Genomic DNA, 16580 nt, shown 5'->3' with positions numbered 1-16580 from the left:
GCTGGCTACAAGTCTGAGCAGCTGGGCGCAGCTCCAATCCACCAGGCCCATCAGGACATGGTGAAGAACTGCAAGGCCCGGAGGGAGAGCTTCTCCCATGGCCCCCAATCACCCCAGGGCCCAGCCAGTTGGGGGGGCCTCAAGCCCACAGCCCTACCCTGCCCCATCATGACCCCTCCTTACACCCCCCACCCCCTTGCCCTCCCGCATCCCCTAACCAGTAAAGAGGGTTGTGGGCGTGGTGAATATCCATTTTACTTAACCAGAGAAAAATGTATTGAAAAGAACTGGTGTAATGACAAACTATTTACAATAAAGCAAAGTGCAAAAACCTTTGAACTATGTACAGTGGGGGCATCTTGTGGTGGGTGGGGGCATCCGAAATTGGATGGGGGGTCTGGAGCCAGGGGGTGTCAGGTATCAGAACTTAGATGGGGGAACCTGGGGACAGGAGGTACTGGCATACTTCAAAACATGGAGGGGGTGGGTGGCCATGAACCCCCGGGGGAGTGGAACCCCCAGCAGCATTGGCCTTGGGATCCCCTCCAGCTGTGGTCCTGGAGCCCCCATCAAGGCTGGGTTGGGGCCAGGAGCAGGGGGAGGTATGGAGTAGTGGGGCTGTGGTGGGCTCTGAGTGAGCAGGGGAGGCTTGGGGAGTGTGATGTTCAGCCACAGTAGCAGGTCCACAACACTCTGCGGGATGGCTGTCGGGGGCAGGGTGAGGGGATGGGGGCAGCAGCTGTGGGTGGTTAGGCTGTCGTGTCCTTCCAGATGCCAGTGGCATCATCAAAGCAGAACATGAGGTGGTCCCAGGCCCACAACTACCATTTCATGTCATCCCACAGCCACCACTTCATGATGTTGGTCATCTTCCAGAGGGCGGCATTGTGGTCCCAGTGAAGGTCCTCCTGGACGTCCCAACAGCCCTTCCATGTGTGGGCTTGCCCTGGTGTTAGGGTGAGGCTGGTTTGCCCTGGAGGTGAGGTGGGGCTGGCCCAGCCCTTGCATGGTGTAGGTCCAGCTGTAAGCAAAACAAGGAAAAGAGACAGTGAGTCATTCACTCAATGCAGCCCCTAGGGCCCTGCCCCTCCACCATGAGTAGTGACCAACACCCCCCAGGCCAAGAGAGGGGACTGTCTCAGGAGCAGAGCCATGTATGGCCTGCACAGTGGGCCCTGCTGCACCAGGGCTCTGCAGTGCCTCCAGGACTGGGCTGACTGCAGCTCCCCACCTTCCCTTTCAAAGGGATAGCAGCCGGGGCGGGGAGAGGGGGTCTGGCCTCAGAGGGGTCCCCACGTGTGTGGCAGGTGACCCGGGAGCAGCCTGGCCCTCCCCAGGACCTTCTGCACCCCACAGCTGTGGCTCACAGCACTGTCCACAAGAGTGGGTGCCACCTCTTGCCTGCCAGCATGCCCATGTGTCAGGTGCTGCATTCCTCAGTGTGTCCAGCATTGGTCTGGCGCCCACTTCCAGCCATGGCAGGTGCTGGCAGGCCCACTTCCCCGCCCACCCAGGGCCTGGTGCTCGTCAGGCCTGTGTTCGATGGGCTGTCTGCTGGGTCTGGGTGGTGCACACTACCTTGCACATGGTTCCACATGACAGGACCACAGCATGAGCTCCTGCCCAGGCTGGCCAGGTGACACTCGCAGCACGCCCTGTCTGTGCCTGCCTCACATGCCCTGGAGTGTGTGATGCATGGGGTACTTACTGGAGGGACACATACCCAGCACTGACAAATCTCGGGAGGTGGTCTGCCTGGTGGGGACGGACTCCAGCACAATGACGAAGCTGCTGCTATCCTCTGACATTTTGTCTGGATCTGGCTCTGGCAGGGGTTGGGGCTTGGAGGCCTTCTCCTCCTGCTGATGGTGCTCTGGCTGCAGTAGGGGAGCCTTGAGCACTGTGTCCACACTAGAGTGTGGCAGGGATGTGTCCCCCCACTAGGATGTCATGCAGCTCCCAGTAATAGGATTAGGTGGAAGTTCCTGCCCTGGAATGTTGGACAGTGTCCCAGGTCCTGATGTAGCCCTGGCGAAGCTCCTTCACCTTCACCCGGACCTGCTCCATGTTCCACCAGGTAGTGGCCACCTGGGTGTTGAAGAAGGTGTTGTGGTACCGTACTTTGGCATCTTGCAAGGTCTCCTCCTCCCCACACAGGTCCAAGAGGGCCTGGATCTCGGCCCCAGTCCTGGTGGGGGCCCATCTCTTTGAGCCCTGGGGTGGCTCCTGGAACCCCTGTGGCTGGTGCCTTAGGGTCCCGGGGGACTGTAGGGTGCCTGCTGCTCAGCCATCCACAGAGCTCTCAGCTATGGTGTGGCTGTAAGGACATGGGGGACTGCAGCCTTATAGACCTGCTGCTTCCACACTCTCAGCTTCATGTTTCCCCTGGGCTCCCTGAAGCCTTAAGAAGGGCCAGCGGCAGACACCATAGAGTGCTGCTTGCTGTGAACAGAATGTTCCCTGGGGCACACGTGCAGCACCCTGGAGGCCTTTTCTGTCAACCGAAGGCCCCCTGGAATGTCCAGACCCACGTTTTGTCGACAGAGGTTTGTCAGCAAAGGTGTTCTTCCTCGTGGGGAATGGGGTACGGCTGTCAACAAAAGTGCTGCGTCCTGCTGTCTTACTGACTTACTGTCGACAGAATGCGCTTGGGAATCTGGACAGTCCCTGAGTTTTGTCAACAAAATGGACGTTTTGTCTACAAAATCCTCTCGTGTAGACATAGCCTGAGAGAAATCAAGGTCCAGTCCCCCCATTTGCCTGGCATGAAGCTGGACTTTCCAGTCTTGGATTGCTTGTTTCTCATGCACGTGCCGTAGCCACTGAGCTCCGGGGTCACTCACTTTTTCTGTGGCCCAATGAATATGTGTTTATACCCAGAATTACCACTGCAACAGGAGACATTAAGATACACCTTTTGCAGAATACCCTGTAGCCCATATATGGGGAGTTGGTGTTAGGACATAGGCACGCCCCTCTACTTGGGACTGTGGACATGCCCAACTACTGAAAAGTAAGTACATTGGGGCACTTTAAATCTGGAGCATAGGTAGCTACAGGGTTAGGTGGCAGATGAGTAGGGATTTGTGGATGCCACTGGTTTCTAAATATTGGACATTGCCATTTTGTGAATATCACCCAGAGATGTGAATAGTGACAGAGAGTAAGCCGTGCTAGTCTACACACTATCAAAACAAAAAACAGTCAAGTAGCACTTTAAAGACTAACAAAATAATTTATTAGGTGAGCTTTCATGGGACAGACCCACTTCTTCAGACCAGAGCCAGACCAGAACAGAGTCAATAAATATTAAATCTTTATTTATTTAAATATTAAATATTTATTTATTTAAAATAAATATTGAGTCTGTTCTGGTCTGGCTATGGTCTGAAGAAGTGGGTCTGTCCCACGAAAGCTCACCTAATAAACTGTTTTGCTAGTCTTTAAAGTGCTATTTGACTGCTTGTTGTTTTTCGAGAGATGTGAAGTGATTTTTGCCAAGGTTACAAAATCAAGTCAGTAACAAAGCCTAACATCAATAAACATTGAGAACATTTGATATCTCATAGGATCAGCCCATAAAGTACTCACCAAACTAACCAAGGGGAGAGAAAATTAAAATGATACATCTAAAGTGTTAGACAGAAATGAAATCATTCCATATATGCATTAATCTCAGTACCAGAACATAATAACCAGAATATGTCACCTTAGTGATCCTAACCAGAGGGGTTTGTTGTTGTTGTTGGTTTCTTTGATGATGGATTTTGGCATTTTTTACTAAATAAAGCACTAGGTTATAATTTCTTTCCATTATTCTATGACCTCTGGAGATGGTTCACAAATATCTTGCAAATAATTTATCTGATTAATTATTCCTGCTGCTCGTGGAATAAATTATTCATGATTACGTTATGTCATAAATAATGATGATAAATTATCTTACTATTCCTATTTGACCAGCTGTAAGAATGGAGACTAAGTCAATAATTGAAGACATAGGAGTGTTTAGCCTGCAAATGTCATCCCCACAGTTGTATTCTAAAGCAAACAACAAACAAACATGATATTAAAATGTCTCCCAAAAGTCATTTTCAGATTATAGCCCTGTTCTTGCCCTTGCCAACATAAGTTAAAGAAAATCCAGTGCCAAAAACAAAAGTGTATGAATTCAACATTCAGGTTGTTCCTTTTAACCCACAAAAGCAAGTAAATTCACCTATGGTTCTTGGGGCACCATGAACTACTGTGTTCTTTATAAACAACATAATAAGGTATTTCATTATCTAAGCAGCCTAAGTCTGATCGGTGTAACATATTATTGGGTAAATATGAGATTGACAGATGTGATGCTGGCATTTATATGCTGTCTTGTTAAAAGATTGTCTTGCGTGGTGTCATGGAATTCCACCCACTTGAGTAAGCACTGAATTTGCTCTGTAGCAAGGGTGTGCAATAATGTTTGGTAGGAGGCCGCTCCAAGAATTTGGAAAGTGCATTCTTCCATGATATTAATGGAGGAGGTGTTGGGTCTGGATGGGTGGAGGTTGGGTGAAGGAGGCAGTTGTGACCTGGGCAGGGGACTCGGATACAGGGATTTGGGTTGTGACATAGAGCAAGATGGGGTTTGCACCTGGGGCAGGGGATTGGGGTGCAGGATCTGGGAGGCAGTCTGGGTGCAGCAAGAGGGGCAGAGGGTTTGACTTATGTGGGATGGGGGGCAGAAGGGAAGGGTGCCTGAGGCAGGCTCTGGATGGGAGACTTACCTGAGTGACTCCCAAGCAGCAGCCCAGCAGGTTTCTTAGGCAGGCTCCCTGCCTGCCCAGCCATGGCCGGGACCATGTGCTCTGTGAATACCTATGAGCCTGAGGGGAGGAGAAGGGTTCCTTCATGTGCATCTGTGCTTCAAAGCAAGCAGGTCTCAGGGGGATTGGGCAGGGAGGGGGTGCAGCATTTGAAGCCTCCCCTCTCCCTTTAGGCTTGCAATGCTCAAAGACAAACAGAGCCCTGACACTGCTTTTCTGAACAACGTGCAGGGGCCGGGAGCCTGCCTGAGGCTTCCTGCTGCACCCATTGGCTGGATCCAGAGGCTTGACAGGCAGGATCCAGTCTGCAGGTGGTATTTTGCCCAGCCCTGATCTATGGATTAATTTTTTCTTAGACCAGCTTGTCTTAGATATTTTGGCCCAGAATGTTAAGTCTGGCTGTGCACCTATGAAGGGGACTAAAGAAGCATAAAATGCCCCTTTATTTTCCTGCCCTGTCTATCTGAATCACGAGGGAGGGTGAAGGTGAGCAGGTTCTGTTGCAGTGGGAGGGGGAGCTGCATTTCACACACAGCTTGAGCTCGTTTTGCACAGAGGTAATGACCCCACAAAGTGCAAGGCAGGTGGGAATCAGTCCTAAGGCATTTTGTTTTTCTTGTGTCAATATAGCTCAGCATTCATCTATCACTAGTGTCAATTTGGAGAATACATGCTGTCCTTCTTAGTTGGAGATCAAAAATGCAAGTTATAAATGATGGGCACTGTGAACATGGGAAGGAAAAAAGATGACCTGACTCTTGTATCAGTTAACTCAGCTGACCTGAATGGAGTAATGATGCGGATGTGGAAGCCATCTTGTATAGAAGCCATTTCACATCCCTTACTTCTGCACGCACACAAGAGCCTGTCCTTTCCCTGACCTGTCTGGGAACGGCTGGGAGGATGACCTCTATGGAATGTGTTAATGAACTGTTTGGAGTTGGGGATCCAGCTCCCCCGTACCTGTTTCTCTTTGCTGATAACAGTTTCTCTTGGAGAAGTGATTTACGGGCCTCTGACTAATTGCCTCTGACACTGGGCTTTGTTTGTGTAAGGGTATAAAATACTAGAGTTAGCTGCATCAAGCAGCCTTGCTGGACCTGGTTTTACTGGTGTCCAGTCTGGCTCATCTGTTGCCTTATTGAATTCAATAAAGCTGAACGTTAGCTGCCTAAACTCAGAGAAGTCTTGTGCTTCAACAAGGAGAATTTGCAGAATATAGGAAAACTCACAGGAGAATTCCCAAATGAAAGTGATCTTTTTCTGTGCCACTTATTTTTTCCTTGATCTTGATGTGAAAACTTTTGAGGAGTTTATATGTTTTGCTGGGAGGGTTAGACTCTTTAAATTGCTTGAGTAACTATTCATGACCAATCCCCTTTCCCACACAACGTAGGGAGAATGCGCCATGAAGTCACGAAGATTCTATTTAAAAACCCTCTGAGCATGCTGGAAAGTGACTTTCAAATGCTGATTGTTTCAAAAATATATAGTTTTATTCCCTCCCCATCCAGGCCAAAGCCAGCAAAGTCTCTGCAGTTCTCCTTGCACGTTCATGCTAGGCCTGGTGCCAAAACTGCAGCTTTCTCTGTTCCAAATTTAACCCCAGAAAAGCGGGCTTCATTATTCAATGCCTTCTTATTCCGGAATAGTTTATTTCAAAATAATGCTGCTACACGCAAAGGCTACATCTACACTAGCTCCCTCCTTTCAGAAGCAGCATGGTAATGAGGCAGTTCAGAAGATGCTAATGAGGTGCTGACATGAATATGCAGCACCTCATTAATATAATGGTGGCCATGTATGATCTGAAAGTGCTGTTTTCAGCACAGACACTGCCTGTGTAGACGGGGGCCTTTTGAAAGGACCCCCCTGACTTCGAAAGCCCATTCTTCCTATTTGGTTTTAAGAAGATGGGGCTTTTGGAGTTCAGGGGGTCCTTTCAAAAGGCCCCCCCTCTACACAGTCAGCATGTAGTCCGAAAGCAGCACTTTGGAATCGCGTGCGGTTGCCATATTCATGTCAGCACCTCATTAGCATCTTCCAAACTGCCTCATTACCGTGCCCTTTTCAAAAGGAGGGGGCTAGCGTAGATGTAGCCAAAATGCATTTCAAAATAGCACTTAGCACTTTCCTATTTTGAAATACAGCTTTCACACACATAAAGCCTATTTCAGAAAAGAGCCAGTGGATGCACTATGGCTTACTATGAAAGAGGCTCTATTCCCTGTTTTAATCGCACTTTATTTTGAAATAGGTTCTATTCCTCCTGCAATGAAGTTTGCCAATTTCAAAATAAGCCACAATTATTTTGAAATAGCAGTTGCATTGATGTACATGTTAGGATAGTTATTTTGAAATAATGGCTGTTATTTTGAATTAACTTTGCTGTACACACCTACCCTGAGAGATTAAAACTTAAAACAGGTGTGTAACAAACACAAAAATAGAAGGATGCGCAAAGACGTGTTACAAAATGAACTTTCAGAGAAGTTCATATCTGGCTGAAACGTTTGAGATGCATTCATGGTTTCAGAAATAAGTCATCAGTCATCTGAATAATCAGTCTCATAAATAGCAGTAGAGCAAAGCTGCAACTTGAAAATACTCACAGATCACTTTTATTTCTCTTTGACCAGCTCTAATTTAGAAACTTTTGTTTCCACTATAACTTTATTTCCTGTATTTTCTTTGCTTTGAGCATCACATCCAGGCGTTCTGTTCCACAGTCATAGAGTGCCTGATAAACAGCCATTCTGTATTGTGCTGGCAATTTTAAAATGTCAAATAAACAGCCTCATTAGTTTTAGTGTAGCTTCTCGCTCCCCCATGGGAAACTATTTGGTTTTTATATGTGACCCTGCTGCATGTAAATACTTTCTTCTGCTCTTGGCTCGCTCCCTCGAGTCTTGTGCTGAAACAGAAATGTGATGTTAAGCTGGTAAATTGTGAGCCTTTTACTTGAAGTAATGCTACAAAGACCTACTCGATGTGCTTTTATCTCTTATTAGGAAAATTGCTGCCTATGATGAAGAAATTCAACATCTCTATGAGGAAATGGAGCAGCAAATCAAAAATGAGAAAGAGCAGTTTCTCTTGAAGGTGACTGCATCTCTTTATTATAGATAGGGAAAGCCTAATCCTGCTTTCATACCAGTGATTTCCGGCAGCGTGAGAGAAAAAAGACCCCAGCAATACTCAGAAAAGCAAGATAAAGCATAATTTCACTTGCATTATCCAGCAGTCCCAGGCTGGGTGATTAGTTGGATGGGAGACCAAAGAGCACTTGCAAACCGCACTAAGCGGTGCTGGTGATTTTCATGAGGTGGTATTACCCTTTTGGAATAACTGCTGAACCACATTGCTCAGAAACATGTCATCGTTTACATGCATTTTAAAATCAAGTTCCTCTTGACCACCTGTGATCACTGTGCCTCTGTCCCCTTCCTGGTCTCTCTGGCTCTGGCTACACTACAGAGGTAGTTTGAAATAAAATATGTCAAAACACCTTATTTTGCAATAACATGGCTATACACAAAATGCATTTCAAAATAGCACCCCACTATTTTGTAATAGCATTTCCGGTTCCATGGTGCTATTTCCAAATATTGCCATTGGAGCTCATTATGGCTAATTTTGAAATAGCGGTATTCCGTGACTTAATACCACCGATTTTGAAATAGGCATTATTCCTCCTGTAACGAGGTTTATCGATTTCAAAATAGTGCATCCACTATTTTGAATTTGTTTCAAAATAAAGTGTGCATAGTGTTGACACTAGCAATGTTATTTCAAAATAACAGCTGTTATTTCGAAGTAACTGTAGTTTAGACGTGCCCTCTGAGTGAACCTCCTCAAGTGACAGGTCTCATGACTTTACTTATCCTGGGGTGGAATTCCAAAGTTCTCCCGTTCTTAGACTGGCCCTACAGTGCCCTGTGTGTCTACTGTGCTCACCTAGCAAGTCCAAATGGGTTTAGCGCCTGCAGACCTTCCCTTCTAGAATCTGTGGCAAGATGTGAATAGAGTGACCAGACAGCCATCGTAAACCAAAATATTTATCCCAATGGGAGCAAGCCATAAAAAGGAGAGGATTTAAAAGCAACAAAAAGTCTGTATGTTCATCTGTCATACCTACAGGCTTACCTTCCCTGATGGTACCATACTCAGGTCTAGTTTCTTCAGATAACCCTGTGGACACTGCTACCACCACCTGGCTCCTTCCAGAATTGCTCCTCACCAACTATTAAACATCACCCCATTCCCACCTCTGCTGAGACAGTCTTCCTTTTAAACTGTCATAGTCCTCCTGATGTTCTGGTGTCCAGGCTTTTCATATCCAACATTGTCCCGTAGTATTTTAGCTCAAGCCATTGCTTCACTTGCTTGTTCTTTTTCATATAGATCCCTGTTAGATTAAACAAGTCAGTAAACATCCCAGTAATCTGGTGAATGCATTATTTGGAAATACAGCACAACACCATGTATGTCACATGCACTGTCCAAAAAGTTGCCCTGTAGTTTCAAAGGAGCTAGTGAAGTTACTCTTTACTTTCTGCCCTAAACTGGTGTGTAGTGTGTATTTTTCAGTTAGGTCCCACAAAAGTCTGGGGGATCTTTTTCATTGACTTCACTGGGCATTGGATTAGACTCTTAAATAGCAGCTGTGTTCCACTTTGGAGCTGGGTGAATTAGCATAATTAATTTCATTATTAATCCCTGTCATAGGCTGCCAGTTCAACCTCAGTTTAGCACTTTAGAAGTTACTCAGCACCCACACTAATGGCTGGCATATTCTCAAGAAATATTATTTCTTGGTGACTAATTTGTTTTTTGGGGTTTGGAGTTTTAAACTTTCTCCCTGAAGCAAAAGTTTGAAAAGGCCTTACAGAATGCAGAGACATACAGATGTCCTAAAAAAGAAAATGACTGCTTATTTCTGGAAAAGTGTAGTGTTTGAAAGATACGTAAAAAGAAATAGGAAGGCAAATAAGTACAAACTGTTGGTATTTAAAATATTTGGTACCCTGCTGATTAAAGACTGTGTTAGAAGAATGGTTATTATGTCTTATTCATTTGGATATATACTTTTCTGCATAGGAAGCCAGTTAATGTACCTTAAATTGCCTCATTAAATATATTGTTGAGAGTGAGAGGAGGAAAGGAGAATATTTCATTGTTCCTGCACCCACCCCTTCGTGGGAGGTTTTATCACTTTCTAACCAAGTTTTCCTGAAGAACTAAGGGGGGACAGCTTCTCAGCCAGTGTGAGTCATTGGGGTTGATGCACTGATGCGGTTCTGGTCATTTATGTCTAGTGGCACATTAGCCACTGGGACAGTGGAACCATGTTAAGGGACCCCAGCCAATTGGGGGTCCCCCTAAAACTCGCATCCCCACATGTGGATGTGCTCCACCCACCCAGCTGGTGCTTCTGCCAGGGAGTGGGTTTGGGGTTCTGGGGTTTGCTCCACTCCACAACCTGCCTGGTGCTTCTGCCAGGGAATGGTGGAAATCTCTACACCACAGTACCTGGACTGAGACCTGTCACTTGTGGCTGAACTACAGGAAACCCTTTAGAAAGGCATCCAGCGTAGAATTTTCAAATATGTGGAAGCAATTCTGCAGGTTTAGCCCCATTTTGAAAAGTGACGCAGACTCCTAAGTCTCATGGACGCAGGCTCAGATGTTTCTAAATCACTGTCGAAAATGGTGCCTAATGTAAGTCTTTCTGGCACTTTAGAAAATTTTACCTCCTATGCAGGTCATAACCTCAGCTGGCGTAGCTCAGCACAGGTATGCCAACTTCAGTGAGGTCAACGGGGCTATGGCAAGTTACACGAACTAAGACTATCAGCTCTTCAGTTAGGTAACCTACTCTACTGGTTAGTAATCCTCACTGTTAAAAATCCTCTCCTTGGCTACGTCTACACGTGCCCCAAACTTCGAAATGGCCATGCAAATGGCCATTTCGAAGTTTACTAATGAAGCGCTGAAATGCATATTCAGCGCTTCATCAGCATGCGGGCGGCAGCGGCGCTTCGAAATTGACGAGCCTTGCCGCCGCGCGGCGCGTCCAGACGGGGCTCCTTTTCGAAAGGACGCCACCTTCTTCGAAGTCCCCTTATTCCCATGCACGGGAATAAGGGGACTTCGAAGTAGGTGGCGTGCTTTCGAAAAGGAGCCCCGTCTGGACGCGCCGCACGGCGGCAAGGCGCGTCAATTTCGAAGCGCCGCTGCCGCCCGCATGCTGATGAAGCACTGAATATGCATTTCAGCGCTTCATTAGTAAACTTCGAAATGGCCATTTGCATGGCCATTTCGAAGTTTGGGGCACGTGTAGACACAGCCCTTATTTCCAAATCTGACTGTTAGTTCTGTGCATTGTCCCCTGGACCACATTTCCCTGATGCTAAGGACACTTTTTGCTTAACATTTATGTCCTTTCGTTTTGCAGGACACACAGAGGTTTCAGTCCCGCAGTCAAGAGCTGGAACATAAACTCCTTTCAAAAGAACAAGAGCTGGAACAACTGGTTCAAAAACAGAAAAGGGTACTTAACAGAATTACATAGAGAGAGAGAGAACTGTAGATGATTCTCAGGTGCCCGTGTGATTTTCCTTCTTAACTTCTCTTTTTTTCCTTCACATATTAAGCAATATTTCTACTCTCAAATTTTTTTAAATAAAACACATTAGAAGCGATTGGCCACCATGAAAGCTACAGTTCCACGCTCTAGAAATAGGAAGACAGATAAATACAAACAGTTACTATTTAAGATATTTGGTACCCTGCTGATTGAGGACTGTTTTAGAGGAACCTAGATGCCAAGGCCATGAGGGACCGTTGTGATAAACTAGTCTGACTTCCTGTATAACACAGGTCATAGAACTTGCATTAAGTAATTCCTGGAGCATCTGTTTTAAAAAGCTATCTGTTCATAATGTAAAAGTTGTCAGTGATGAAGAATCCATCACAACCTTGGAAAATTGTTCCAGTGGTTAATTATGCTCACTTTTAGAAATATACACATTATTTACAGTCTGAATTTGTCTAGTTTCAACTTCCAAGCATTGGATTGTGTCATAATTTACATATTTTCTTTACTGATTTTTTTATTGACCAGCACATACCTCTCCTTATAAAGAGATAATACAGTAGCAATATGTGCTATTTTATATAAACTTCTAAAGAGTGTCACCTTTCTGCCTACGTTCTTTTAAAAAGCTGTCCCTTAGCAGCCTAAATCCCAAAGAGATAGGCCCTTTCATCAATCTGAAAATGGGATTTAGACCCCTACATTGCTCACATACACGGTTTCAAAATTTTTACTCATTGTCCTTTGCTTTCTAAAGTGTTTTCTCTCCCAAGGCATTATGTGAAAACAATGGGCCTGATTTTACTCAGCGTTAGATGAGTTCTGTGCAGATGTAGGAGATTCCTGCTGCTTTAATTCATGCCAGGTACTCTCATTGTATCTGGATGGCCTGGGATCTGGAGACTACTATGGAACCTTACAGCTGTCAGTGAACAACTCCACTCCAGATTGTTCCAAGTGCTCTTTGGCCGTACTGGAGAATCATTGCCATAAACATGATATAGTCTTTTTAAAACCCTCTGGACCTGATTCTTTCCAGTCTCATGTCAGTTTTATGGCAATGTATCTTCCCCAGAGAGCCTCCTGATTTACACACATGTACACAAGAATGCAGCAGTGCTCACCAGCTTGTCATCTTTCTATATCTGTGTCTGCTGTAATTTGTTCCACGTTCTGGGGAAGCTCAGTACTTTTCTTCTGTAAAATTGCCATAAATCCCAGCAACTTATATCCATGGGGTAGATTTTAATACAGTTTGAAAAGTGAAATCCCTACTGGTGACTGGCCTGCTACTGAAATTCTGGGGATAGATCTCCTCTATTTAGAGTAAACTCTTTCATATCCAACATTCTGCTATCCGGAACTCACATAACCATCATTTTAACCACAAGTAAATTTTAGTGATGTTTTCAATAAGTACTATATAGTGAAAGGAAATACAAATAAATACAGCAAGTACAGTGTACGTTTACGGTGGACAATACTACTGTTAGGAAGTAAAGTACCCTGCAAAGAAAAACTCATGGCACTGAGTCTCAGAGCCCAGGCTAATTGACTGTCCTGGGGCGTGGGCCATACCATTAAGGCTGTGTCTACACTAGCATTTCTCTTTTGAAAGACGCATGCAAATGAGGGAAATCTAAAATGCAAATGAGGTACATATTTACATATGTGACACCTCATTTGCATATTCTTTCAAGAGAAGAAAAGCAGTGTAGACACGGCTCTTTCAAAAGTAAACCCCATCTTCAAAAGAACCCTTCTTCCTTAAAAAATAATAAAAAAGTACGAAGAAGGGTTCTTCCGAAGATGGGGATCACTTTTGAAAGAGCCCTGTCTATACTGTTTTTCTTCTTTCAAAATATGGTCTTTTGAAAGAAGAAGATGCAAATGAGGCCCAGGTGTGTAAATCTGTGCCTCATTTGCATACCTCTTTCAAAATAGGAATGCCAGTATAGGCACAGCCTAAAAGCGGGAGTAGATGTTCCTGATCAGGCTGGTGCCCAGGATCTGAAACCAGGTAATGCTCCTGATTTAGAATGTCTACACTGCTGTCTTTAGCCTGGCAGCCCAAACCAGGGAAACCAAGTCAGTTCAGCTGGGTGTGAGACTTGTTACTGCAGTTTTTTTTTTTCACAAAGTAAATATACCCTCTTACTACAAATTGTAGTACAGTAGAACCTCTTTACCTCAGGTATCTGTGATCCAGGCATACCCGTGCTTGAAACACCAACATGGCAGGAGTGCTGTAATTATAATAAAGACAAAGTAAATTTAAATATAGTGCAGCAAAACAAAAAGTATGCATAGTGTCTAGCACAAATTAAACTTGTAAACATGAAATGGCAGAACACTGTAATGTACAATTAGTGGTTTTCTGCTTAATTACCTACATATGATAATAAAAAAAACCAAAATAACAGTTTAAATACAGAGCAGTAAGGATCTATCTTATATCATGTTATACACATATAATGGTTTATATATACACCACAGCTTTAGTAATAGACTTTGTTTACCCTTCATTTATGGCAAACAGCCTGGTCTGGAAAGCTTAGCAAGTTTTCCAAGGTTGCTGGATTAAAGACGTTCAAGTATATTTTTGTCTACCGCCCATTGCAGCTGCATGCTGAATATCTGCCACATTCTACCCAACAAGTTGCAGTGTTTCAGCAGTGAATCAAATCAACTCTGTCTCTCTGTGTTTGGCTACGTCTACACGTGCCCCAAACTTCAAAATGGCCATGCAAATGGCCATTTCGAAGTTTACTAATGAAGCGCTGAAATGCATTTTCAGCGCTTCATTAGCACGTGGGCGGCCGCGCACTTCGAAATTGACGCGCCTCGCCGCCGCGCGTCTCGTCCAGACGGGGCTTGTTTTCACAAGGACGCCGCCTACTTCGAAGTCCCCTTATTCCCATGAGCTGATGGGAATAAGGGGACTTCAAAGTAGGTGGCGTCCTTTCGAAAAGGAGCCCCGTCTGGACGAGACGCGCGGCAGCAAGGCACGTCAATTTCGAAGTGCCGCGGCCGCCCATGTGCTAATGAAGCGCTGAATATGCATTTCAGCGCTTCATTAGTAAACTTCGAAATGGCCATTTGCATGAAGTTTGGGGCACGTGTAGACACAGTCTTTGTGTGTGTGTCAGCTTGTAAATCATTGGGTTTTTTTCAGAATGCAATTAACTATATACGTAAGGTATTATTACTCATTATTTTATAATGGTTATTTTTTAATCTTAGCAATCATTTACCTTCCAAGTGGATTTAGACATCCATTGTTAATGAGTTACACAAAAGTTGTTCTTTGAAAGACTTTAGCTGTGTCTTTGTCTATATATTTCTCTTCTAACCTGCTTGGTGTAGAGCCTGGGCAAACTTGAAATCGTTATACTTGGATTTCAACCCTTGCTTATTCAGAGGAAACTTAGAGTGGCATCAGGGGAAGTTTGTCTGAGTCCGAACTTCATGGGTTTGACCTCAACAACTAACAGAGGAGCCTGAAATGATAGTTGTATAAACATACACTATATTCCAAGAGCCAAGCTGTGCAAAGACTGGATTTATGCTGTGCTATAAAATCCAAATGCCCTTTTTATTTTTATGGGCATGCTGTTGAAAAGAAGCTAGCACCAGAAAGACAGGATTCCCTTCTTTTATTTTTATTGTCAGTGAAAGGTATAGTTAGTCAGATAATAAACTGCACTTGAAACCTTTGTCATTTTAACAGCTGAGTGGTGGCCTCTGCCAGCCTAAATTATAATAAGTGATGGCTGGCCAGCTGAGTGGTCCACTCGGACTTTTTCACCCAACAACATAATTCAATGCAGTTAGTGCAAAATTTATTTTCACTTTTATATCTTTGCTCATTCTCAGCACTTGGGGCCCAGCTCTCCTTCTTCCTTATACCTGTTTTTATAAGGATGTAACTTCCATGATTTTGTGGCATTATTCCTGAGTTATACCAGCACTGATGTAATACAAATTAAGCCCTCAGTGCCTTAGTCAATTCCTTCTCTCTTCCTCTTAGTTTGAAATGGACTTTGCCAATTCCATTTATTCTTTGAATGAGTGATGGTCACTTTCTTTAATTACAGCATCCTTGCTGGATTATGAAAGAATCTTTTGAGAATGATTCAAATCCCTTTTGCCAAACTGCATTAATTAGACAAAATAATTTTTTGGTTTTTTTTATAATCCAGTGTGATTATTCTGGTGATGTGAGGGACTGTACAATATGTGGAGAGAAACTGCCAGGTGAGAAAAGCTCAGGGCTGTTCTTACTGACTCATCCAGATGGAAGGTCAGGTAAGCTGTGGCTGTACTGCAGCCCTATTTCAAAATAAGATATTTTGAAACAGCTATTTCGAAATATCTTATTTTGAACTAACATAACTACACACAAAATGCATTTCAAAATAGTACCCAGCCAAGGCATGTTGTCAAGGCCAAAAATATCACTGGGTTAAAAAAATTGGACAGATTCCTGGAGGACAGGTCCATCCTTGGCTACTAGCCAGGAGGGTCAGGGGTGCAACCCGTTCCTAAACCATTTGCCCTGCTCCGTTCATTTCTTTTGAATCATCTTGTTCTGCCAACTGTTGGAAATTAGAGTACTGGGCTAGATAGCACCTAGCTATTTCAAAATAGCATTTCCTGGTCCGTAGCACTATTTTGAAATAGTGGCATTGGAGCCCATTGTGGCTTATTTTGAAATAGCGCTATTCTGTGTCTTAATAGTGCCTATTTCAAAACAGCAGGTTCAAAATAGATGTTATTCCTCCTGCCATGAGGGGTACCAATTTCAAAAACGTGCCCCTGCTATTTTGATTTTATTTTGAAATAGCATGTGCATAATCTAGATGCTAGCAAAATTATTTTGCAATAACGGCTGTTATCTCAAAATAACTCTGTAGTGTGGCCATAGTGTTAGGGATCACCTGGCAGAGCTGTCATCTATGGACAAGGGTCAATTAAAGGCTGATCCAAACCTGCGGGGAACCCAGAAACCAACTGAGTGTAGCTCTCCCAATACGGAGGGGCCTACATCTTACAAATGTAGATTCAACATCACTCACCAGGAACAGTACAAGACTGCAAGCCAGTAGATTCGTTGGTTCAGGCCCCTCTGCTACCTGCCATCTCCTTGAATTGTCCGCATGCCCTCATACTGCACA

General features: G+C 44.5%; 1 protein-coding gene across 1 annotated transcript in view; it reads left to right on the top strand.

The window, feature by feature from the left end:
* CRACR2A (calcium release activated channel regulator 2A) overlaps positions 1 to 16580 on the top strand; it is an 83972-nt gene that overhangs the window by 29271 nt on the left and 38121 nt on the right. The window contains exons 6-7 of the mRNA XM_074997327.1: positions 7817 to 7907; positions 11263 to 11358. Of these exons, the coding sequence (XP_074853428.1) occupies positions 7817 to 7907; positions 11263 to 11358 (187 nt within the window). The remainder of the gene's footprint in view (positions 1 to 7816; positions 7908 to 11262; positions 11359 to 16580) is intronic.

The sequence above is a fragment of the Carettochelys insculpta genome, chromosome 1 (assembly GCF_033958435.1).
Source record: "Carettochelys insculpta isolate YL-2023 chromosome 1, ASM3395843v1, whole genome shotgun sequence".
NCBI classification, from domain to species: domain Eukaryota; kingdom Metazoa; phylum Chordata; order Testudines; family Carettochelyidae; genus Carettochelys; species Carettochelys insculpta.
This window is presented reverse-complemented; position numbering and strand designations above follow the sequence as displayed.